The 23,295-nt window shown below is 36.2% G+C and overlaps 3 protein-coding genes and 2 long non-coding RNA genes across 18 annotated transcripts; 4 read left to right on the forward strand and 1 right to left on the reverse strand.

Moving 5' to 3' along the window:
* LOC111491074 lies at window positions 1–786 on the forward strand. Its single transcript, XR_002719665.1, has 2 exons — window positions 1–86; window positions 327–786. It is a non-coding gene; the product is annotated as an uncharacterized LOC111491074 (long non-coding RNA).
* Window positions 787–1,368: 582 nt separating this feature from the next.
* On the reverse strand, window positions 1,369–5,405 carry LOC111491067 (CDPK-related kinase 6-like). Its single transcript, XM_023139811.1, has 11 exons — window positions 4,711–5,405; window positions 4,133–4,263; window positions 4,010–4,051; window positions 3,826–3,934; window positions 3,664–3,742; window positions 2,781–3,077; window positions 2,580–2,689; window positions 2,341–2,445; window positions 2,197–2,259; window positions 1,813–1,980; window positions 1,369–1,727 (listed from the first exon to the last, which is right to left on the reverse strand). Exons 1-11 carry the CDS (start codon window positions 5,227–5,229, stop codon window positions 1,593–1,595), a joined length of 1,758 nt encoding a protein of 585 aa, XP_022995579.1. The 5' UTR covers window positions 5,230–5,405; the 3' UTR covers window positions 1,369–1,592.
* A 1,696-nt stretch (window positions 5,406–7,101) lies between these two features.
* LOC111491065 lies at window positions 7,102–13,522 on the forward strand. 9 transcript variants are annotated; one of them, XM_023139804.1, is made up of 17 exons: window positions 7,366–7,442; window positions 7,972–8,022; window positions 8,133–8,183; window positions 8,258–8,494; window positions 8,753–8,851; window positions 8,949–9,004; window positions 9,225–9,336; window positions 9,934–10,113; window positions 10,466–10,720; window positions 10,901–11,113; window positions 11,199–11,402; window positions 11,493–11,618; window positions 11,702–12,013; window positions 12,118–12,216; window positions 12,320–12,831; window positions 12,954–12,986; window positions 13,317–13,522. In XM_023139804.1, coding segments are annotated over exons 3-17 (2,487 nt in total). In that variant the 5' UTR covers window positions 7,366–7,442; window positions 7,972–8,022; window positions 8,133–8,135; the 3' UTR covers window positions 13,318–13,522. The 9 variants fall into 9 exon arrangements, with proteins under 9 accessions (XP_022995569.1, XP_022995570.1, XP_022995571.1 ...); XM_023139806.1 differs by having other exon boundaries at window positions 8,264–8,494; XM_023139807.1 differs by having other exon boundaries at window positions 8,267–8,494.
* Window positions 13,523–14,547: 1,025 nt separating this feature from the next.
* Window positions 14,548–16,954, forward strand: LOC111491073. Of its 3 annotated transcripts, none has more exons than XR_002719664.1 (3): window positions 14,548–14,562; window positions 14,656–14,832; window positions 16,566–16,954. It is a non-coding gene; the product is annotated as an uncharacterized LOC111491073 (long non-coding RNA). The 3 variants fall into 3 exon arrangements; XR_002719663.1 differs by having other exon boundaries at window positions 14,554–14,569; XR_002719662.1 differs by lacking the exon at window positions 14,548–14,562 and having other exon boundaries at window positions 14,580–14,832.
* A 952-nt stretch (window positions 16,955–17,906) lies between these two features.
* Window positions 17,907–22,587, forward strand: LOC111491646 (serine/arginine-rich splicing factor SR34A-like). Of its 4 annotated transcripts, none has more exons than XM_023140649.1 (13): window positions 17,907–19,472; window positions 19,614–19,742; window positions 20,013–20,078; window positions 20,165–20,239; window positions 20,350–20,464; window positions 20,588–20,634; window positions 20,719–20,776; window positions 20,930–20,979; window positions 21,059–21,115; window positions 21,274–21,395; window positions 21,473–21,544; window positions 21,645–21,681; window positions 22,322–22,587. In XM_023140649.1, exons 2-13 carry the CDS (start codon window positions 19,656–19,658, stop codon window positions 22,340–22,342), a joined length of 807 nt encoding a protein of 268 aa, XP_022996417.1. In that variant the 5' UTR covers window positions 17,907–19,472; window positions 19,614–19,655; the 3' UTR covers window positions 22,343–22,587. The 4 variants fall into 4 exon arrangements, with proteins under 4 accessions (XP_022996417.1, XP_022996416.1, XP_022996414.1 ...); XM_023140648.1 differs by having other exon boundaries at window positions 17,907–18,120; window positions 19,210–19,742; XM_023140647.1 differs by having other exon boundaries at window positions 17,908–18,120.
* Window positions 22,588–23,295: the final 708 nt, after the last annotated feature.

Consider the following 23,295-nt stretch of genomic DNA (forward strand, 5'->3'; position numbering starts at 1 on the left):
CGTGATTCCTGTCATTTATGTCAATCATCCGCTGTTCGTGCAGCTCTTGAAGGACGCTGAAGATGAGCATGGCTTCGATCAGAAAGGTCCGATCTCAATTCCTTGCCCTGTCGATGATTTCCGTACACTTCAGGGCATTATTCATCATGATAGCTTCATTCATCATCTTCACATCTCTTGTTTTAGGCCCTCTGCTCACTGATTCATGATGTTCTTGAAACCCTTACTTTAGATTGGGGTTTAGTTTTTGTTTTTTTGTTTGTTTGATCATTCATACTGTTGATTTCTGGGATTTCCTCTGTTAATTTCTTCAAATATTGTCCTAGATTGTGGTGTTTTTGTCATTTGTTTCTTCTTGTGAAGATTTGCGTCTCTGTTGAAGCTCAAACAACATAATCAGAGCTGTCTGAAATGGATTCTGAGTAATTCTTTATTATTCTGGCAATGGCAGCTACAACTTTGCTGCACGCGTCTTCTTCATATGTAAACTAATCCAGCTTGAATAATGGAAAGTCAAATTCTATTTAAAATAAGAAAAATGGATTGTGCTTCTTCCATCGTTGACTTCTTTAGATTACGCCTTCCACGGGCCACATGGATGAGATCAACTCTACCCCTTTTCATATTTATATTCTCCACTTCTTTATTCATATATTTTCGTGAGTGATTAAGTGCAAAAGTCGAATAGCTCGGTGATAATTGACGTGTATTTTAAAAGTCGAAGTTCAAAGCTTCGTACCTCATAATTGACTAGATGTATGTATGGTTAATTCTATTTTTGGCATATAAGTTATCTTCCCCATGGTATTGCTATTGAGGATTATTGAGAATTATTGAGAGGAGTATTTCCACCCTAGAGAAGATCATGAGCCTGTAAGAAAAACTATTTTCATTGGTACAAGGTCTTTTGGAGAAACAAAAAACACGCTCATGAGAGCTTATGCTAAGTGGACAATATTATATCATTGTGGAGGGTTCTTGTTTATAAAATGGTATTAGAGTCATGTCAATAGAATTCTCAAGTGTCGAATAAAGAAGTTGTGAGCTTCGAATGTGTAGTTCAGGGCAGCTCAAGTGTTGAACAAATGCTGTATTTTGTTCTAGGGCTTTAGAAAAGAAGTCAAGCCTTAATTAAGGGGAGGCTGTTCAAGAGCTCCAGAGAAGAAAGCCGAAGAAAGCCTCAGGAGAGGCTCTATTGTTTACTTTGTTTGAGGAGAGATTGTTAAGATTACCACTTGACTAATTGAGAGAAGGATCACGAGTTTTTAAGTAAGGAACACCATCTCCATTGGGATGAGGCCTTTCGGAGAACCCAAAAGCATGTTCAAAGTGGACAATATCATATCATTGTAAATACTCGAGTTTTTCAACAAGAAAATCATGCCATATCAATATCTGTATTCTGCTTTCTGGGTTGTTTTTACAAGATGGAAGATTACAAGGAAAGAACTGAGCGGTTGGGAACATACAATATATATTGCAGCCTCGTTTCTTTTGTTGGCATGGCCATTCTTTCACTGTGTTCAGAAGCTGCAGGGAATCAAATTGAGAATACAAAGAGGTAAAAATGAAGTGTATAGGTATTTTAGCTATTAATGTCTTGTATTAGAGTTGCGGACTGTAACACCATGCAAAAATCTTGTGTATCCAAAAAAACTGAGTTTCCCATCAGAACTTCTTGTCCAGTTCTGGAGAAATGAATGAGCTGCAGGACTTAGATTCATTTCCTGAACACATTTTAAACACTTGCTTCAGTTAACAGTTCTTGATTGTGTGAAATATAGAAATTCCAAGCCTCAAACTGTTGCTTACCTGCACCAATTCATGAACTGAGATGACTCGATTCCCGTCCTGCTCAAAATACTCGAAAGCTCGGGTGGCGATGCCTTCCCATCCTGCAACAGCCTCCAGCTGATATACACTGATTGCAGCTGCGCAGAACTCCTCAAAGTCCATTCTCTCATAAGCTATAGATTCCGTCTTAATACAAGTTTGAAATGTTAGTGAAAGGGAACATACCTTTCATAAAATGTTTCAAAACTACGCTTAAGATGTGTTAGTAACTTAGGACAACATGACAATCACTAAGATGCTCACCAAGATGAAGTTCGGAAAAAAACGATATTCAAACGGTTGAATTCGTCAAACATTCTAAAAGTTTTCTACTTGAAGGTAAAGAAGTAAAAGTAATCTCACCATCTTTAGAATGTCAAGAACATTCGACTCTCTCATTGCATCAGTAGCGTTTCTCACAAGAGCCTGAACAAAGTTTAATATGTAGGCATCAACAGTAAACGTTGCAAATAAATTTCAAAGCAAAAAGCATGGCAAAAGGCTAACCTCTTTGAAGTTATCAAGGGTCACAAATCCATTTTGCGGTTCCAAGAGCTTAAATTGGGCCCTGAGGTAGAAAAGTTCATCTTCTGTCAAAGCTTTTGCAAGTGCCTACAATAATGTAGCGATGCCACAGTAAATGAACCTGTCTACTTAAAGTTAATGATGCACCAATGTGCACCAAACACTGTACAGAAACTGCATAGCAAGAACATCTATGTGCCCCTAGAAGTTAGCAGCATTACCTTCAATGCTGCACGTTTGAATGGGGTTACACGAAGATATGCTTTAACTGACTTGTATATGAAACTATCCAAAGGCACAGCAACGTTTTCATCTCGTAACCACGGGTGCGCTGTGAATCAAACGACCGACATCGTTTGTTTATAATGTTAAGTATACTACAAAAGAGAAGGAACCTAAGCATGAAAGTCTAAAGAATTTACTTAAAGCTTGGACTGCTGTCATTCTTTTTCTATGGTCTTTATTCAGGAGCCGTTTGACAAAATCTTTAGCTTCTGCAGAGATGGTAGGCCAAGGGGAATCGTCGAAGTTAGGGTCGGCTCTTAGCACGGAACGAAAGATTCCTGATTCAGTTCTTGCCCAGAAAGGTCTGCCTCCACACAACAAGATATATGCTATGACACCAATGCTCCACACGTCTGCTTCATGGCTATAAGATCGGTAGAGAACTTCAGGTGCAACATAGTATGCACTACCAACGACATCATTCAGATGTTCATCTGCACAAGAACTATAGGTGTTGTGAAAACGGCCTCACCTCCAATAAGATGGCAAAGTGAAAATCAAGTAGGAATTGAAAACAGCCAGTTCTCAAGGATACGAAGAGCTTGGATTAATAGTTCAAGCCCACCGCTAGCAGATATTGTCTTTTTTAGGCTTTTCCTTTCGGGCTTCCTCTTAAGATTTTAAAACGCATCGACTAGGGAGAGGTTTCCACTCCCTTATAAACTGTTTCGTTCTTCTCTCCAATCGATGTGGGAACTCACAACTCACCCCCATTCAGGGCCCAGTGTCTTTACTGGCACACCGCCCAGTGTCTAGCTCTGATACCAACTCTAACAGCCCAAGTCTAAGCCCACCGCCCGCAGATATTATCCTCTTTGAACTTTTCCTTCTAGGCTTTCCCTTGAGGTTTTAGAACACATATGCTAGGGAGAGGTTTCCACACCCTCATAAAAAATGTTTCATTCCCCCAACCGATGTGAGAACTTAAAGAATCTCTCCCAACCAATCTTTCACATCATATGCAAATATTCAATGAACAGAACAAAGCCAAGAACATATATAAGGGCCAAAAGTTCTTACCTGGCTTGACAAAATCAGATAGACCAAAATCAATGACTTTGAGCCCTGTGTTCTCATCTTTTTTCACAAAAAGAAAGTTCTGCGAGAGGAGATTTTGACAACGACAAGTTACACCAAGTAATAATGAACTTCATTCATTTGAAGCTACAGAAGATGTCTTACCTCTGGCTTTAAGTCACGGTGGACTACTCCTTGTAGATGAAAAAATGCAACAACATTAAGGATCTGCACAAGAATAGTTTTGGATTCTTGTTCAGGATATCTTCCTCCTCTGCAAATTACATTATGAACTTGGTATCAAGTTGATCAACGTTTTCTCATGGTAAATGAAGTAAACCATTCTTACCTTGACACTATTCTTTCCAGCAGTTCTCCTCCTTCACACAATCTGATATCAAAAGTTCATGCAGTCAACTAATATTAACTTCAATGAGTACTCAGATATGTAGATAAGAAGATTAATACATACTCCATAACCATGTAGATATTATTGGCGTCTTCAAATGCATCATGGAATTGGACCAGATTCTTGTGCCCAGACAATGCTTTCAATATCTTAACCTCCCTACGAACATCTTCAATTCCAACTGCTGAAGTCATCTGTCAAACCAAATAGCACTTAGTTTTTATAGAAATTCTGAGAGCTAATCGAGCAAGCAGCTAGTTGATATCCAAATAAAGCAAAACTAGGCAATGAATCATGGTGATTGTCCCACTAAATGTAACCGCTCAAGTCCGTCGATAGTAAATATTATCCGCTTTGGCCCGTTACATATCGCCGTCAGCCTCATGATTTTAAAACGTGTCTACTAGAGAGAGGTTTCTACACTCTTAAAAGAAATGTTTCGTTTTCCTCTCCAACCGACGTGAGATCGTGGGTGATCATTTCATAGCCCATGCGGACATCTAATTTTGCAAATGGATTATGAATTAACTCAAGGTTATTCGCCTTTATATCATGAGGATTTCACGTCTAGAATGAATTAAATCAACGAATAGATTGAGCTAAGGAAATAAAGATGGAAATATTGAGAGAATTGAGTGAACCTTAGATTTGGAGATGATTTTGACGGCGACGGGCTTTCCTTTGAGGTCGCCCTTTTTACCTCTGGCCCAAAAAGTATGTCCAAAATGGCCCCTCCCAATCTCCTTCCCGAGCTCGAACTTCGCACCAAAGTTCTTCGAGTATCCAAAGCTTTTATCCAACTGAATCTCTCCCACTCCCTCTTCCCCAATTCGGTTTTCCTCTGGTATCGAAGCCTTACGCGATTTCCGCCGTAGAATAGCCATGATCGGCTTAGCCGGGGAAGGAGGCGGCAGAGGCCATCGGAATTTCCTCCCCGGAGTTCTAGCTGGTGACGGCGCTATTCCAGCAGGTAGAGGACTGGAAAATGGACTCCCCGTCGCTGACACTGAGTAGGACTGCCTGAATTCTTCAGGTCTTGAATAAACATCTCCATAAGCGATCGGAGAAGCACCGGAATGCGAAGATCTCGTATGGCTGCCGCCGGAAATTCCAGTATCATGGTTGACATCGGAAACACTCTTGCTACACAAGTGTCCCATCCCGAAGTTAATCTTGAAGGAAGACGTTGATCAGAGAATGCGCAAGCATTAAATGGAACTTTGTGGAGCTTAGCTCTGAAACTCAGACCCCTGAGAAGAAGAAGAAGAAGACGACGACGAGAGCAGTAGGCGTTGAAAATGGAAGTTTGGAAAGTCGGAGGAGGGAAGGTAATAGAAATAGGCATGCCGTTGATTTAATGATGAAAGACCGATTATTGGCCGTCAATCAAGTCCAGCGAGGAACCGGATGCAGACACGTGGCATATAATTCCACCAATTTAGGTGACCAATAATAATTATTAAAAAAAAAAAAAAAGTTGAAAATTGAGAAACGAAAATGTTTTTTTTTCTTTAAATTACTTATCAAATTCACCTTTGCTAACTGAAAATTCATATATATATATATATATATATTCGCGTGCATAAATGTCTGACTTCACATGTTTGTTGAAATAAAATTTGTTCGGTGTTCGATTAATAGATCAAATATTTGAATCTTCTCTACTTCATACGAACTTTTAAAAAGAACGTTGAATGGTGTCCAACTCTTTTTTTATTTGTTAAAATATTATTTTAATTGATTTTATTGAAATTTATTAAATAATAATTATGATAAAATACAAAAAAAAAAAAAAAAACATATTTATGCTAATAAAGACTAGTTTTTTTTCCGATATTTTAAAATAAAATAAATAGATAAAATGATATTTTAATGGATAATAAGATAAATATAAAGTGGGTTTAAATTTGAAAATAGATGGAAATTGAATAATAATAATAAATAAATAAATAAATAAAAGGAATCACTTGCTGTGGCAATAAATGTGGAAAGTAACTTCTCGTTTGGGATCCTTCAACTGTTTTATTAGGTATGATTAAAATATTGATATCAAGTTCGAGTGGACTTCTTCTTGTTTTGATTGGATATGAAAGTCAAATTGGACATCTATTTCGAATCTTCGATTGGGAGCAGAATGAACGTCTTTGCTCGTTTATGATCTCAAACCTGCACTTGAAACTTGTTGGTACGTAATGACAGTTTTCACTTCTAAAAGTACTTAAAAACAAATAGGTAGTACGATCCGGTTGCAAATAATGCTACAGTTATTAAGTGTCGAAACTGAATTATGTATTTTGGTTTGATAGTCTACGAGCTTAAAATGAAACACGAACACACTATGAGCTTAAAACCACACCAAAAAATACAATATTAATCCAAACTCGACTAAATGAAACCGGAGTTGGAATAACCTTTTCTTCCGGCCCCTTATTGCTCAGGGCTGGATTCTTTTCATTCACCTTTTAGCTACTCTTGTGAACTCATAGCATTCTCTTCACTTAACAGCTTACCCGTGGGATATCATTAGATAAGGGCTCCCCCATCTTCTTTTCCAAGCTTTTCACCGGCTCAACCGACTGACTTACCAAGGCAGGGACATGTTTCATCGTAGCTAGTCGAGCCCAACATGAACTAAGCTCATTTTACACCGCTCATCAGATAGTGTTATGGGATCGTCTAATTGGGGTAGCTATTCATAAAAAGGTTGCCCAGGGATCCGAGTATATCTAGTGAGTCCTTGGTGGGTAATCCTATTCAGCGTTAAAATATTTAATGTAAAATTTAATTTTGGGTTGAGGTTACTAAATTTTAAATTTTATGATTTAAAAAAAAAATAAATTAATAATTTAAACAAAAAAATAAAAAATTTAAGAATAAGGGGAGGACTATTTAATGCAAGGAATATGATCCAAAATAACGAAGCATTATTGGTGCACCTGTATTTTTTGAAAATCGCAATTTGACCCATAAAGAATTGAAAATTCGTAAAAAACCTCTTTTCTTTTCCTAAAATAAATTGACCCCTCCGAGTTATCGCCCACCTTCCTTCCTTTCTTCTCGCGCGTTCTCTTACACTGTCTCCTCCTCTCTAAATCTGCCACTGCCTGATTCCCAATCGCTCGTCTCCTCCCCATCATACCTTCTCCCTTTTCTGGGTTTTGTTCGGACCCCGCCGGAGCTAGGGTTTCTGGACATTCCCAGAGGCTGAGAGACACTGATTTGGAGCATTGACGCGCCTTTTTTGTTTAATATTGTCAAGGAAGCCACGGCCGCAGTGCGTGGTGCTTCTCTCGCGATGCAGTCTTCCCAGCTCTCTCGCCAGGAATGGCGAGCCGTTGCTGACAATCACTCCGCTCGAGATGCCGCCGGTGAGGTAGGGCTTTCCGCATATTTAATGGTTTCTTGCATTGCCTTTTTTGTTTCTGCACTAATCGGATACATGGACAACAGCGTTCTTCTTGTTTATCTTATTATCTTATCTATTTACTGGTTCTGTTAAACGCCTTTACTGATAATCACTATATTTTTGCTGCCTCTCGTTCATCGTAGTCTTTTGTTTTGTGTTTTGAGCTTATGCATTGTTAGGTCTGGAAGTAGAACTAGAGTTTTGCGTATGCTATTGCTTCCTGCTCGGAAAATGGGAGTGCTGTCGTGCTCATTACGTATTTAGTTTTAAGTTTTAAGTTCTTAATTCGAATGGATGACTGAAGAATATGAGAAACCTTCCAGTCTGTTACTATGAAACCATCGGAACTTGAAAAATTCTTTTGATAAGTTGGCCCGAGAGGTACTCTAGCATGTTTGATGTCGATAGGTATCGTCATATTAATAGAATGACGTTCCTCTAATAGAGTGATAGGGTGCAGATGATCTCATTTTCCTCATTGATTGGCTTCTTTCAGATTTGATTGAACATTGCATTCATCTTTAGCCCCCACCCCAAGCATACTGGAGTTAGCTCATGTCCTTCACCAATTTCTAAACTTACGTTCAATCATATGGAGCCTCATGCGTGAGTTATTATAACCTTTATTAGTTTTATTGAAGATTATTTGTTGTGCAGGAAATGGAACGATCAAAGTCGACACAATCAGATGAAAGGACCATATATGAGGTAAGAAGGTTCTGGTATTGGAATCATAGAACCTCATGAATCATTCTGGTGAAGATGATGTGCTATATGTCAAGGTGCAGCAGGGAAGGGAACCCCTTGATGTTGACTTCTGTTCAATTTCAATTGATGGGAATTCAGATAATGATATTTTGCAGCAACGGCTCAATGATGTCACTAGACAGAGAGAGGATCTGCAACAGATGGAGATTGAACTTAGAGCTCAAGTTATTGCAAGATCAGAAATATTGGAAATGCGAAAGAGGTTTGATGCTCAAGTGAAAGAACATAATAATGCTGCCATCAAGATGCAGGTTTTTACTTTTTACAACTAGATGCTTGGACAAGTTGTCTGATGAAACTATTATTAAGTTATTATAATTGATTTTTCGCTGCATATTAGTCTTCATATCATAAAAATTCCTTTGCAAGTTGTATTGTTAATTGGCTTGTACATAGTACTTATAATCGGCAATTAATGGCTTAGTTTATTTTTGAATTGATTACTGCTACCATTATTATTAGATCATGACTACTTTGACACTTAGACGAGGCATTTTGTGGTTGTACAGGACCAACTATGTGAAAGAGATCAGGCTATTCATGAATTGGAAAGGAAATTAGAAGATAAAGACAGGGAGTTGCAATCAATTAAATTGGACAGTGAAGCGGTCTGCTGTTTTTTACTCATGCTTGATTTGTTAGCCTAAGAATGTTCAACATGAAACTGTTTTTTAATAACTCTCTTATTCTATAATTTTTTCACAGGCTTGGGCCAAGGATGATCTTCTTCGCGAACAAGATAAAGAAATAGCAACTTACAGGTTGCATTTTGTGTAGACGTTCTACAATGTTTCCATTCTCGTGCCATTGATTTTACATTTTTTGCTTACACTAACACATACTTAAAGTAAAGTAATTTTATTACTGTTCATTTAGTTACAATCTGCATTTTTGTTGGCTCTGCTATAATGGCATTTCTTCTATTATCAGACTTCCATAATTAGTTTTAAAGTTGAGAAATAAGAAGCACCTTCTCTGTAGGAGAGAACTTGATCACTCTGAGGCTGAAAGAGCTCAACAAATAAAACAAATGCATGAACTCCAAGAACACATCCATGAGAAAGAGCGGCAGCTTCTTAAGTTACAGGAGCAGGTTTGTTGTTTCTCCTGGTTAAATTGGAAATAAATTTTTCTGCAAATCTGCTTTCTTCCTTTTCACCATCCTCTTTAAACTTCCTTTTAAGGTATTGTGTGATGAAAAAACTGTGAGTTTTTTCTATTCGTTTCCTTTTGATGGATGGTGATTAAGTAAACACCTTGGAGGTATAGGATTAAATTGAGGTTTAGTATTTGTCTTCTTCTTCTCTCTCTCTCTCTGTATACTTCTTGGTGCGTTTTATCATCTTTATGAATTTTATCTATAGAACATTTGATTTTCATTCTGCTAATACAGGCTCTTTTATTATATGACCCGAGAGTGATTATTGTTTAATGTTCTGGTTTTCCTGTTAAAAATTTCTGAGTTTCATTAGCCTTGAAATTTCTAAGAGGGCAATAATGTAGATTATGGATCGAGCCTTGCCCAAAGTTTTTTAAGAAATGATTTGGTTGTTACTTCATTCATATTGGCAAGACATATTGCTATGCATTGATTTGATTCTGCCAGATATGATTTTTGTTTGTTGCCAATAGTTTCCCCCTGATTGCAACTACATAACTTCATAAAGATCTTATGGTCCCTATTATTCAGCATAGGATTGCTCAAGAAACCATTTTGTACAAAGATGAACAATTGAGGGAAGCCCATGCTTGGATTGCTCGTGTCCAGGAAATGGATGCTTTGCAATCGACTACAAATCATTCCTTACAAGCCGAATTGTGTGAACGTAAGGAGCAGTATAACCAGCTATGGCTTGGTTGCCAGCGGCAGGTTGGTTCTCTTTGGCTTTGTGATTTAAGAATTATAGCTTAAGGCTTACAGTTATGACTTCCTTTTCCGTTTCTTGGATCATCAAAAATATTTTGTTTTGTTGTCAAATCTATGAATTCTTCTGTTTTTGCATTCCATATTTTCCCATTCCAACCTATTTATTAGATTCTGCAATATTAAATTTCATATTTTATAATATTTTGATTCAAATTGAGGAATGCAGCACACGTTGGCTGTTTATTTAATTATTCTAATACCATATTCATATATTTTTTGATGTTGTTGTATTCCTTTTCCTTTTAAGTTTATTGTTGTCGTTGTTAATGTTGTTATTTTCATTTTAAAATATTAGTTTGCAGAGATGGAAAGGCTTCACATGCATTCGTTGCAACAACTCCAACTCGAGTTGGCTGATGCAAGGGAAAGAAATGGGACTTACAATGAGGAGTCAAATATATCTCAGACAAATTCTAAAGATGTATCGCAATATGGGCAAACTAATAACCAATTAGGTGGAGCTGCTTCAAATGGAAATAATGGGGCACTGTCAAATGGGAATGCTGAAAATGTTCCATCTTTTAATTCGACTGTCAATTCATCTATCCAGGTGGGATTACGTGTTCTTCCTCTGTCCAGCTATTGATTTTGTTGTTTGTGACTTATCATGGTTACTTACTACCTTATGGTGAACACTTCCAAAATAGATCAATAAAAAATGAAGGCAAAAGTAATTTTGAACCCCCATCCCACTTCTGTAATAATATGGCTGATCTGTCTTTGTTGCTAGAGTGACCATGTATCCGGTGTTCCAATGGCTCCATCATCTCTACTTGGGATGCCACCCTACCTTACTCCTGGGCAGATGGCTGCCTTGCATCCTTTTTTGATCCATCAACCAGGGGTTCCTCATTCTGTACCATCCCCAGTTCCTCAATCTCACATGGCGCATTTCTCATCATTACCAGCTGTATCATCCATCCAACCGTGGCAGACTAAACAGGTATGTGACAATTGATGTATTTTGGTTTTTTTTCTTCATTTTTATATCGTAGGAAAAAAAATTAAATATTATGCATCTTCTCAAGATTGTTTCAGAGGGTTCCAACATATCTGTTCAGAATGAGCTTCAGTCTTCTCAAAATGCTCAAAACATAATGACATCAAATACTAATTATCCCTACGAGATGACTGCTAATGGGCAAGCTCTTGAACCAGATTATCTGGATGTTCATACCAGCAAGAGAAGAGAACCTGATTCAGTGCTTTCATCATCTTCTGGAGAAACACAGGTCTTGAATATTTTAAACTTCAAACGATTAATTAATCATATGATTTCTTTAGCCTTGTTTGCTGTCCTGACAATAGATATATTTTTTTAGCTTGAGTCAGTGGATAGAGGATATCAAGTGGCCCCCCAACCTGATACGAGCTTGCAACATGTTGCCTCTCAATTTCATGATGCTCTAAGGATTGGTTCTGCTTCTATTCAACACAACAATGAAAAGGTGTACATTTTGCGTTTTTCCCCCCCTTGGTGATTGCTTATTTGATTCAAGAATTAACTTAAGCTATACTTCGTTTGGCCCAGGATCAAATTGATTTGTGTGCAGGTGGTCAAGTTCTGGAGAAGCAAGGGTTAGATGGGGGAAAATTAAGTCCTGCTATCAGTACGTTAACCTCTGATTCTTCTCCCATTCACAATGTAAACATCAGTGAAGTGGTTATCAACAATGCCTCTGGATCTGGGGCTGTTGTATCTGAAGCTTTTGTTTCTTCTGGGCCGAAAATTCCTATAATGGTGGAGAAGGCCTCAGAAACCGCCCTTCTTGATGAAAGAGCATTATTAGCTTGTATTGTTCGAACTATTCCAGCCGGTGGTAGAATTCAAATAAGTTTAACAGTGAGTTTTATTGACACTGTCATCATAGTGGCCATTATACTTTTAGGAAATAATGTATTGTTGGCGTTTTTATTAACTGAAGCTATTTGTCCTTTCGAATACAGCTACCAAACAGGCTATGCAAGATGCTTGCACCTTTACACTGGCATGATTATGCGAAGAAGTATGGTAAGCTTGAAGACTTCGTAGCTGATCATCCTGAAGTGAGATTCTCCAGAACTTGATGCACATTAAATGATTTTGTATTTCTGGCGGTGTGTATGGCTGTAAACAGTTAAAAAGTTTCTCTTTTTTATTGGTGATCAGTTATTTGTGATTGAGGGCGATTATATTCAGCTTCGAGAAGGAGCACAGAAGACAATAGCAGCTACAGCAGCTTTTGCTAAGGTTGCCGCTGCGGCTGCAGCTTCATCTCATTATTCATCATATTTGCCTTCTGTTGCTATGACCCCAATGGCACATACTAATCGGTCAAAGAGGATTATATCTACTGATTCAAAAAACATGAAAGCCGAGAAGACTTCTGTTCTTACTACAAATATGGCTAAGGATTCTCCACAGGGCACACTAATGAAGAATCAACCTAAAAATGGTTTTCATTCGGCCGCCGGTGGAGGTCTATTGAATGTGAAACTTTTTACTAGATCAAAGGATAGTCGTGAACTGAATGTCTCAGAAGCCAAGCCTCGTGAATCATCTATGTTTTTGGAGTTTGAAAATGGGGCTGCTCATGATAGAACATCAAGCGGGAGCAATGAAAGCTTACCTTCAACTGATGGGAGGTCTAGTGTCAATTTTTCTGGGAAACATCAGGGCAGGTATTATTCTAAACCATCTAGCTTGTGAACGCTACGCTCAAAATATTCTTTTGCTCAATACCCTTTATCATGAGTGGTTGAACATAGAGTTTAACGAGCTTAATTTGTATGTACTATGACAGGATGGCTGCTGCTTCGTTTCCTTCAAGAAGATAGTAAGTACTCTTGTTATATTGAAATTTTAGTTGGGTTTCCCTAATCTTTCTTTTTTATGCAATCTGCACTTTTAGTCATGTTGAAAATGCAATTGATGAATTTTTTCATTTATTTATTCTTTTTGTTAAGCTGCTCAACTGTTTTTCATTGTTCATAAGAATTTAATTGTTCCTTGTTTTGATTGATTGATCTGAATTAACAATCTATTAGGCATTAGCATCTCCTCTTTGAACACTTTTGGTCCAATAGTTTCTATTCTTGTCCTTAGGCTACTTTTCTAGTTGATGATATTCATGAAGGATTCCCTTGTTCTGTTTTGGATTTTCCAGAGATTGTATGAAATATGCTATAATCTTAATGGCTTACTGGGGGCCCTGGAGGGAAGGATCAGATAAATACCGAGAAGTTTAACCAAGAAAATCATCCCGATTTGAATGATCAGTTATCTGTAATTTCTCAGATCAAACTTGTCAGCTGATTTTTTTTCTCCTTTTATCTTTTTTTTTTTTTTTTTTTTTTTTTTTTTTTTTTTTTTTTTTTTTTTTTTTTNTTTTTTTTTTTTTTTTTTTTTTTTTTTTTTTTTTTTTTTTTTTTTGTATTTTTCGTTTTCGGGGCTATTTTTAGTGTGTTCTTAATGACATGGACTCTCTGATCTCTCATTCTGATATTATATGATGATAACTGTGAATCTGATAGTTCATACTTGTTCGCTGTGGTGTCGTTTTTGGCTTTCTTATCTATACTTTATGTAAACTGGACTTGCTCTTGAAGTGGTTGGATGTCTCATATGGCAAGAAACATAAGAGTTTTTTATCCACTAAATTATGCTCAAATTGATCATTTTATGTGACACTTTTGGGTTGGAAAACATATTAACATATGACCGCCAATACAATGTTCTAATCTCTAGCAAGTTGCAATGCAAGCTAACATTTTGCATAAATTGCTCGTGTCAAGTCGAATATAGATGATGAGGAAAGGGTTGTCTTCAAAGACAGATAAAAAAATGTTTCAAATTCTCAATTGATTGACATTTTAACTTCATTGGATACACAATTTAAAACAACATTTGGATTCACAATTTAAAAGAATATAAATAAATTTAAGAAGATAAAATGGTTATGATTTTACCATTTTGTTATGTAAAATATAATAACATTTTTATATAGTACAAAGTAGATAACAAAACAAATAAACTTGTACATTTCCAAAAACTAAGAACAAAAAGTTCTTTAAATAATATATAAATTTCTAATTTGAAATTAATAAATTCTTAATTTGTAAGGTTTTTTTTTTTTTTTTTTTTTTTTTTTTAAATATAATTATCCATCGGATAAACTATTAAAAATTCAAAAAATTATTAAATACATTTTGAAGTTAAATGCATAGGTGAAATTTAGACAAAGAATGGGACAGCCATGATAATTATTATATATATATATATATATATATATATATTTAAGTTAAACAATTAAATAGTCCAAAAATCAAATCGTCAACTTCGTGGATTATCCAACGAACCATGCTTAAATTATTAGAATTCGGATAAATATTTTCAGCTCAATATTATTTGGAGTAAAAAGTTTGAAACTCTGATCAATGGATCCAAAGTAGAAATTAGTATTTACCCTAAAATCTCTTTTACAATTTGTGTTTTTGTGTTTGCAGAGAAAAGAATACGGGAGGGAACAGGAACGAAGCAGAAGGGCGTGGGTGATAGAGATGGGTTATATCCTGCGAGTGAGATTGGCTTCCTTCTTCGCCGGAGCAGCGGTTGCATCGTCTCTGGGGTTTTACATTCTTCAAAGAGATTACAAGATTGCTTACGATTCCATTTCGCAAAAGGTATTTTGATTTTCATATTTATGTCTATGTTGCGAGTTTCGTGAATTACTTTTCTTGCATTCGATTTGGGAGCTTCATTCGTAGTTTTTTTTCCTGATTGAATTTATTTGAGATTTGGTTTTCGTTTTGGATAATCGAGCTAGCTTTGAAATAGCAGAGGCGGAAATACAGATTTGTATTCGATGCTTGTTTAATGGCTCTTCTCTGTGCGATAGATTAAAGGAGAAAAAGGAAAATTAGGGGTTTCCTTGTCGGTGGATAAAATTAATTTGATGTGAACTGGTCGATACAGCGGTATTCGTCGATTTTGGGCTACTTGTTGCTAGATTGTTGCTGAAATTTCCTTTCCTGGTTCAATAAGGAAAAAAAAAAAAAAAAAATTACAGAAGAGAAATATGAAGAAGAGCTTGCCGTAATGGAAACTATGCATTTCAACAAAATTAATGTACTTGATTGGCTGTGTAGACTTGATGATCGTATTGACATTTGTGAAACAGAACCACCATTGTGTGGCTTTTGGGAGTTATGCAATTTAGTAATTGAAAGAGAGATGAACATAGTGTTAGGAATCACGACTCTCCACAATGGTATGATATTGTCCTCTTTGAGCATAATCTCTCATGGCTTTGTTTTGGGCTTCCCCAAAAGGCTTCATACCAATGGGAGATAGTATTCCTCACTTATAAACCCATGATCTTCCACTAAATTAACCAACATGGACTCACTCCCAATAATCCTCAACGCATAGAGCTTTAATGTTGTTTGAGGTCTAAGGAAGACGTGTGCAGCCTTGGTTGGTTCCATGTCTCTCTTATGGCTTCGGTCATTATGACTTTTTGTAGTTATCCTTTAGGTCTCATTTTGCTTGATTGATGCCCACATTTATTACACACTTTAAAAATTCAAAAACCTATTAGACGTGAAATTGAAAGTTTATAGACCTACTCGATACGATATAACTATGAAAGTTTATAGATTAAACTTGTGATTTGGCCTTGATTTTTTTTCTTTTGAATAGATAAGGCACATTGATTTAGCGGTGTGTTCATGGACTCGAGACCTCTTTAAGGCCTCCTATTTGAGAAACTAAATATCTCATGAATTTCTTGATTGTCAAGTTTATAGATTAAACTTGTGCATTTTTTAAAGTTTCTTTCTCTCTTGTTTGGTTGCTTTTCCTGATGTTCATACTTCCTTAAATATTGTTTGCAAAATCTTATTTGAAGTTTCTTAAAGATGATCAAGGAATGTATGCATATTTGATTCTCATCTTCAGATTAATGGAATTGCCGTTGATGTTTTGAAATGCAAGATTCAGTTAAGTTTACCAGTCAAATTTCTGCTCGATGAAGTCGAACTAACTATATGATATATAGCTGAATCAAACGATTTAGAGAATGACAGTTCCTTTTCATTGAAAATCATGCACAAAAATGAAATTAAATCTCCATGTCTACTCTCAATAGTGATGAGCCCTTGGAGCCTGAAAGAAGTTGATACGTTTTTGAAACTTGCATTCATAAGTCAGCTCACCTGCTCGTTTATAACGATGCATTATTGCCATTTTTCTGCCCATAGTTTCTTCTGTGTCAAAATCCCAAACTTGTTAAGATAAGATCTTTGTTCTATGTTTCTATCGCCTATCGGATTATCTGATGAGAGGGAGGGACGAAAGCGAGGGGGGGCTGGGTCGTGATTATGATAACTTATTGTGTTTCCTAATGGTTATTCAGATGGGAGGGCTGCATGATTCTCTGGAGAGTAGAATTTCAGCACTGGAAAAACTGAACCAGAGTGATGGTTCCCAACATGTTCAAAGAGCGGAATAGACAGACACTGGAGGGGCCAAGCCAGGATAGTCTGAAGGAAAACATGAAGAACTTATGAACAATAATAATAAACTGGTCTGCTTTGTCTGCTCATCAAAAAAGATGTTAAGTTTTGCTTGCAAGATTTGTTTATTTCCTGTATGATCTTTGTTTGTTGGTATCAGATTTAGGTTTGTTCCATGCTGGTAGCTATGCTGCTGTGATGTTACCCTGCTCATGTAAGACTTGGGTATGAGTTTGATGAGAAATCATTTTATGAGATTTCTGGGAAGCAGAAATTCAGTTTCTAAATATACATATTTTTTCATTTGTGTCACCACAGTTTTAATCATTAAGCCCTTGAATTTTGTAAAATGAACTATATAATTGTTACAACTTAATCCAATTTGTTTTAACCTCATGTTTTGCTTACAAATTACACGTTCATTGTTCATATCATATCAAAGAAAGTTGGAAGTAAATTGTTCTTAAGCAGCCTAAATCAGAATCGAAATTACCAACTAGTATTAATAAATTTGAGTAATTTTGTGTTCAAGAATCATCGAGAAGCTCACATCAATGGAGCATCTTGGACCCATCTCGGTTCTTTCTAACACAGTCCATTCAGGTTTCAAGCTAACAATTTGCATTTGCATATTTGTGTATACTGAGTCCGAGTAAGCTCTTTGAGATCATGTCTAATGACTGTCATCATGAATCTAACGACCTCAACTATCAACGCGATATGATTTGGATGGACAATCAGAACATAGCCTATCAGTTAGACATTTAGAGGACGTTATGGTGCATTAATTGGTTTTCGATCCTCCTTCAAAAGTGATTTTACCTCCTCCATTTAGGTACATAAGAGAATTCAGCCATGGGAAAGACTTTCACGAACTCCTTAAACAATTTGTTCGAGAAGTTATAACTCTTTAAAGTTCTTTAAAATTTTCAAATTTTCATTAATCCTCATTTTTTTTTAGAGTTAGAGAACTTTTTAATACCTATAAATTTTCTTAACAAAAAAAAATAATAATTTTTTTTAAAGTATATACAAAAATTATTTATCTACTTTTTAAATACATAATCTTTTTAAAAAGATAAATTATGTATTGAAAAATCTCATAAATATTTTTTTAAAAATATTTAAGGATATTAATAAAATTATTGAAATATTTAGAATATTACTTATATATTATTTTAGTTTAATGATGTAATAACATTATATATTTTAACTGACAACTATTTATAAGATAATCGCGTATTTGGAAATTACCTCCTTCAGTCTCGCGCCTGTGGCTGTGGCTGTGGCATGTTATCCTCTGCCACGACCTAACCCTAAACCCTTCGTCATCAATTCCGGTTGCTGCAGGAGGATCTCCAGCACGGAAGCCAAGCGCCAGTTCTTCTTTGAGTCCCTGCTGAGCCTCGGTACCAGGTTTTGGTGCAGTCTAGTTCGTCAGTTTCCCAGTCTTTGGTATGTTGTTTTCGTTAGTCGTTACTGCTTTTAATTACCGTATAATCAAACGACGCACATATGCGTGCTGTGAAGGAATATGATTAGTCAGACTTGTCCAATCTTGGTGGGTAGAACGTTCGCAATCTTGGATTTGCTTTTTTCTCTTTTTGTGTTCTTGTCATCTGAACTAGGGTGCGGCATTAGTGGATAAGTTTTGTTGAATTTAGTATTATGTGCTTGATTACTTTTATGTTTGCGTTCTCTCGGCGTGTTAAATGGACGACACCTCGTGCTGAATTATTTCACACTCTGAAGCAGCTGATTCGGTGGTTGAAATTTGATTTCTGCGTTCCTCCTAGTTTACTTCCATTGGGCTGTTGTCGTTGTTATTAATACAACACTGTAGTGGTTGGTGAACTTTAATCTAGATGCCTTTACTTAGACCTTTGGAACTGAGAAAATAGTCTACTGTGTTAGCACCTTTATTACGTTTTAAAATCGTTCCTCTTATTTCTGTAAATATGTTGATTCAAGATTGAATACACTTATCAATAACAGTATTAACCAACGTTTTGTTACCACCCAGTATTAATAAATTGGCACGGAAGTCTGAATTTTTCTGTTCTTAATATCACTTCTGTGCATTCCCTGTACTGAATTGGTGTTACAATTTTCTTCAATTTATGTCCTGTTAGTTGGGATTTATTTACGTGAAGTAAAAATGACCCGGCTTGTTAAATTATGTTTCCATTTTGTTAATTGATATAACATTATGGTATTTCTATTTTGTTTTTTATGTGGAGTTCTCCCACTGATGACCTTAGATAATGATGTTGCACCAAGAGTATTAACACTAATGTTTTATATGACCACGTTCTTAAATATGTTGATAAGAAAGGTAGTAAACTTTTGCACCGTTCCTCTTTGGAATTGGATGCAACATAATTGAGGATTTCACTGATCATCTAAAGTTAATCCACAGAGGACATCCTGCATATTTTTTCAGGGTTGCTTTCTCAATGATGTTAAGAGAGATGAGTAAGGGAAAATTAATCATGTATGTCACTCTTGCCTCATCTCATGACACACATGCTTTCTTTATGATAGATGACAAGCGCTTGGACAAATATGAGCATTGCAATCATACATAGGGATATAGAAAGGGAATGGGAGAATCCTTGTGGAGTTATGGGTATTTTTTTTAAAATGGAGATGCTTGATCTCTCTCAGAAAAGCTATGCACTGCTAAAATTCTGGAGAGGATGAGGAGATACAAAATTTATTTCAATATTATAATACCTTTGGAGCATCTTGGAGCAAATGAGCAATGGAATTGTGGAGCACGGCTCACATGGAGGATTGCTCTCTTGGTTTGCTTTGTTGTTTTTGGTTCTACCTTATTTTAAGAGTAAAGTTGTTGATACAGATGGCAATTGTGGTAGAAGATGGTTGTTCTATCCTTTTGATGATTCATTTAATAGATGTATGATGTTATGACATAACATGTGCAGGAATAATATTTCAAACGCTCGGACTAATTTGTTGCCTTGAAGATGAGTAGTCGTTTTTCCCGCACGATATATGTTGGAAACTTGCCCTCAGACATAAGAGAGAATGAAATTGAAGATTTGTTCTACAAGGTATGTATTTTTAATCGTAGCATTTTTTTTTTATCACGGTGTCTATGAGAAAATTGTTATTTTCTCTTTTCATATTTTTAATTTTGAATGCTATTTTGAATTATTTTATTTTTCTTAGTGGGATGTACATTACAATGGTGATTTACGGTCAATCCTATTTTGATTTTTGGTTCAGAAAGAAAATCAATTAGATGTATTTTGTGGCTCATGCATATCTAAGGTTTAATTTTTGTGATATGGAGGCTACATGATTGATAGTTCCTTTGGCAGTATGGTCGAATTTTGGATATTGAATTGAAGATTCCACCGCGCCCTCCATGTTATTGTTTTGTGGAGGTATTGCTTTTGATCTTTGGCTTGTATCTACTTTTAGCTGCATTTGTCAAACTATTTTCATGATATTATGTGCTTTCTGTCGTTAGTTTGAGAATGTTAGGGATGCAGAAGATGCAATTCGAGGTCGTGATGGATATAATTTTGATGGTTGCCGTCTAAGGGTATCAACTAAGTCTTCCTTTTGCTTTACTTCCTGGTCTTACTTTTTTTTTTATTTTTTTTATTTTTTTTTTTTATTTTTTTTATTTTAATATTTTCAGTTCTTTAATAGGTTGAGCTTGCACATGGTGGTAGAGGCCCTTCATCAAGTGATCATCGTAGCAATTATGGTGGCAGTGGTGGTGGTGGAGGACGTTTTGGTGTTTCAAAACGATCAGAATATCGAGGTGTGGGGGTATATATGATGCATCCTTATAAGGAAGGGTGATACTGACAATTTCCCACGTGTAATATTCCATTAGATTCATATTAATTTCAATGGTCTAATGAATGTTTAATTTCCCTCACAGTGATTGTACGGGGACTCCCATCTTCTGCTTCTTGGCAGGATTTGAAGGTGCTAGTCTTTATTGTTTAATGAAAGATGAAGTGTTTCTTTTATTGGACCATGTTGGTGACTTTACTGGTGTAATGCTTTCAGGATCATATGCGCAAGGCTGGTGATGTGTGTTTTGCTGAAGTTTCCCATGACAGCGAAGGTGCAATCCTTAACTTTGATATTGTAATAATAACTGCTATTGTTTTTTTTTCTCTCTCTCTTTACAAGTTTCAACAAACTTCAGAACCTGAAATTTCTTCGCATTGATTTGATAACTAGATAAATATTTACTATTTGAAGTAAATGTGTCCAGGGACATTTGGGACTGTTGATTATACAAACTATGACGACATGAAGTATGCTGTAAGTTTTTCTGTAAGCGTGTTTCATCAGAAGTCCTGTATTATTTCAATTTGACTACTAATGTGTTTTTGTTATTTAGATTCGAAAACTTGACGATACAGAATTCAAAAATCCTTGGGCAAGAGCATACATTCGGGTACCTTAACCTTTTTTCTCTTGCCATAGTTAATTATTTTCAATTAGCCTACTGTTGTGCTGTTTTCATTTACAGCCTAGCCTCTTTCAGTGAGCATTTGAAGAAACTGGATTTGGTTTTTTATGTCACTTGTGTTTGTGGATTACATTTGGTTGCAGGTGAAAAAGTATGAAGGCAGTCCCACTAGGGGTCGGAGCAGAAACAGAAGCAGAAGCCGTAGTAGGAGCCGGAGCCGGAGCCGAAGCCGAAGCCGAAGCCGAAGTGCGAAGCGAAATAGGAGGTACCAGCTTTTTCTGTTTTACTGTTATCACTCTCATGGCCTCATTATTCTTTATAATGTTTTCTTGTACCATGCAGCAAATCAGCCGAACAATCTGTTTCTAGATCAGTTTCAAGATCAAGATCTCTATCCCCTGTTAAATCTTCAAGGTACCTGTGGCCTGTGTGTGTGTGTGTGTTTTCCCGAGTTTGGATTTTCTCAAGAAATTAAGAAATAATGTTTGACATACATTTTCTGCTAACTATGCAGACGACGTTCAAAATCAAGATCTGGATCACCACGTGAGGTATGCAACCGTCCAGTTTTAATGCTTCAAAAACTGTAGACTTCATATTAATCCATTTATGCTCTTGGTATATAGAGCTATCTGATTGAATGATATGTGTCAATGGGTAGTGGTATTAAGAAAGAACAACCTTTGGATGAAGGTGTAGAATGAGCATGTTTGTTTTATGGTGTAGGTCATTGTTAGTTTTGTTATTATTGGTGGCAGGGGTAGTTGCCAATGGGAACGTTAGAACCCATGATGGCGTTTGTTCCGAATGAATCTCACTCTAGTTCGAGCTTCTCGTGATGGTTCTAGATAACTAAATGTGATAATGTCATGGTACACTAAAGTTTTTTGGACACCTAAGTTACTGTAAGTATTTGTGGTTCATTATGCTGCGGAATGAGATTAGCCCTAGTCTCTTTCCTGATTTCAAAAGAATGCCTTAAACTCAACTTAAAAGAAAACTTGTAAAGCTTTTTTTAATTTAAGAATAGGAACCATAATGAAAGTAAGAATTAAATTGGTACCATGAGTCTGAGTCGTATAGTTCAACTAATTAGTAGAATTTGTCTTTGTATTCAACTAAAACGACGATTTGATTAGATTAGGGCCATACAACTGCACTAACTAACAGTAGCTGAAATCTCTTTTTCAGGCACGAGAAGGTAGCGGATGATAATACAAAGCTATGATGATGATAGGAACGGTTGTTATAATATCGAGAATGCAACATTCTGTTGGATTTCATGTTAGTTTAGGACCTATTATATGCTTGCCCTGGTTATGAGGAGTTGAGTTATCTGAAAAATGGTTTGAGTTGTATGGATATCTTTCAAGTCCTTCTCATGTATTTGATCTGACCTACCATCATTTTGTTTGGAGACATCTTTAGGTATTTGCATGTCTTAAGTTTCTTGCTCACTGCTTTTGGATTTTTTTGAATAAGGAGTGTTTACCGTCGAGTAAATGACCGAGATCGGGTACGGATAGGGCTTTGAGTTACCTCTAGTCTCTTCTGCACCTGATTCTCAAATTACCTACTTTGATTCAAAAAGTCACCGACGCCCCATTTACCGAGTCTTTGAAGGTCAGGTAATATCGAGAGAGGTTTTGAAAGCAAAAAAAAGTGGATTCCCTTTTGTGACCAAGAGCCCATCCTTGATCCAAGCCGAGTTTTTCATTCCTTAGCTTGGTGCAAAAGGCTGATCGCGGGTCCTTTCAATCGAATTAAAGGTTCAGGTAATATTAGGGAAGGAAGAAGCCACTAGTGATTCCACTATAATTAGTCCAGAATCAAGAATAATTCTTTTCTGAAGATCCCCTACTATATGGAGAATACACATTCCCCAGGATGAGGGCTGACTATTAGGCATCCCTGCCGACAGAAAGAAATTCTACATTCTCGATGCTTTGCAAGCAAATAGAACAGAGTAGAGCTTACCGTTTCTTTCTATTAGATTTTTCAGTTTCTAATTTCTTTATGCATAAAGGAATTTTAAAATTAGTGAAATTTACAAAATTGATTGAGTGATTATGGTTTTAATTCATACATAAATGTTTGCTATTTAGAAATTTATTTAAATTTATTGTTACATACAATTATTTGCAAAGTCCTCTTTATTTCATTCT

Source organism: Cucurbita maxima, unplaced genomic scaffold, assembly GCF_002738345.1.
Source record: "Cucurbita maxima cultivar Rimu unplaced genomic scaffold, Cmax_1.0 Cma_Scf00016, whole genome shotgun sequence".
Classification (NCBI taxonomy): domain Eukaryota; kingdom Viridiplantae; phylum Streptophyta; class Magnoliopsida; order Cucurbitales; family Cucurbitaceae; genus Cucurbita; species Cucurbita maxima.

Excerpts from the sequence above, each read along its gene's own strand:
- LOC111491067 (XM_023139811.1), bottom strand. The coding sequence starts at position 5,229 with ATGGGACACTTGTGTAGCAAGAGTGTTTCCGATGTCAACCATGATACT. Across the intron at positions 3,935-4,009 it reads CTGGAAAGAATAGTGTCAAG|AGGAGGAAGATATCCTGAAC; the intron begins GTAAGAATGGTT and ends TGTAATTTGCAG. Across the intron at positions 1,728-1,812 it reads CAGTTCATGAATTGGTGCAG|GAAATGAATCTAAGTCCTGC; the intron begins GTAAGCAACAGT and ends AAATGTGTTCAG.
- LOC111491646 (XM_023140646.1), top strand. The coding sequence starts at position 19,656 with ATGAGTAGTCGTTTTTCCCGCACGATATATGTTGGAAACTTGCCCTCA. Across the intron at positions 20,465-20,587 it reads AAAACGATCAGAATATCGAG|TGATTGTACGGGGACTCCCA; the intron begins GTGTGGGGGTAT and ends TTTCCCTCACAG. Across the intron at positions 21,396-21,472 it reads AGTGCGAAGCGAAATAGGAG|CAAATCAGCCGAACAATCTG; the intron begins GTACCAGCTTTT and ends TGTACCATGCAG.
- LOC111491065 (XM_023139801.1), top strand. The coding sequence starts at position 7,365 with ATGCAGTCTTCCCAGCTCTCTCGCCAGGAATGGCGAGCCGTTGCTGAC. Across the intron at positions 8,852-8,948 it reads TTAAATTGGACAGTGAAGCG|GCTTGGGCCAAGGATGATCT; the intron begins GTCTGCTGTTTT and ends ATTTTTTCACAG. Across the intron at positions 11,619-11,701 it reads TTCAACACAACAATGAAAAG|GATCAAATTGATTTGTGTGC; the intron begins GTGTACATTTTG and ends CGTTTGGCCCAG.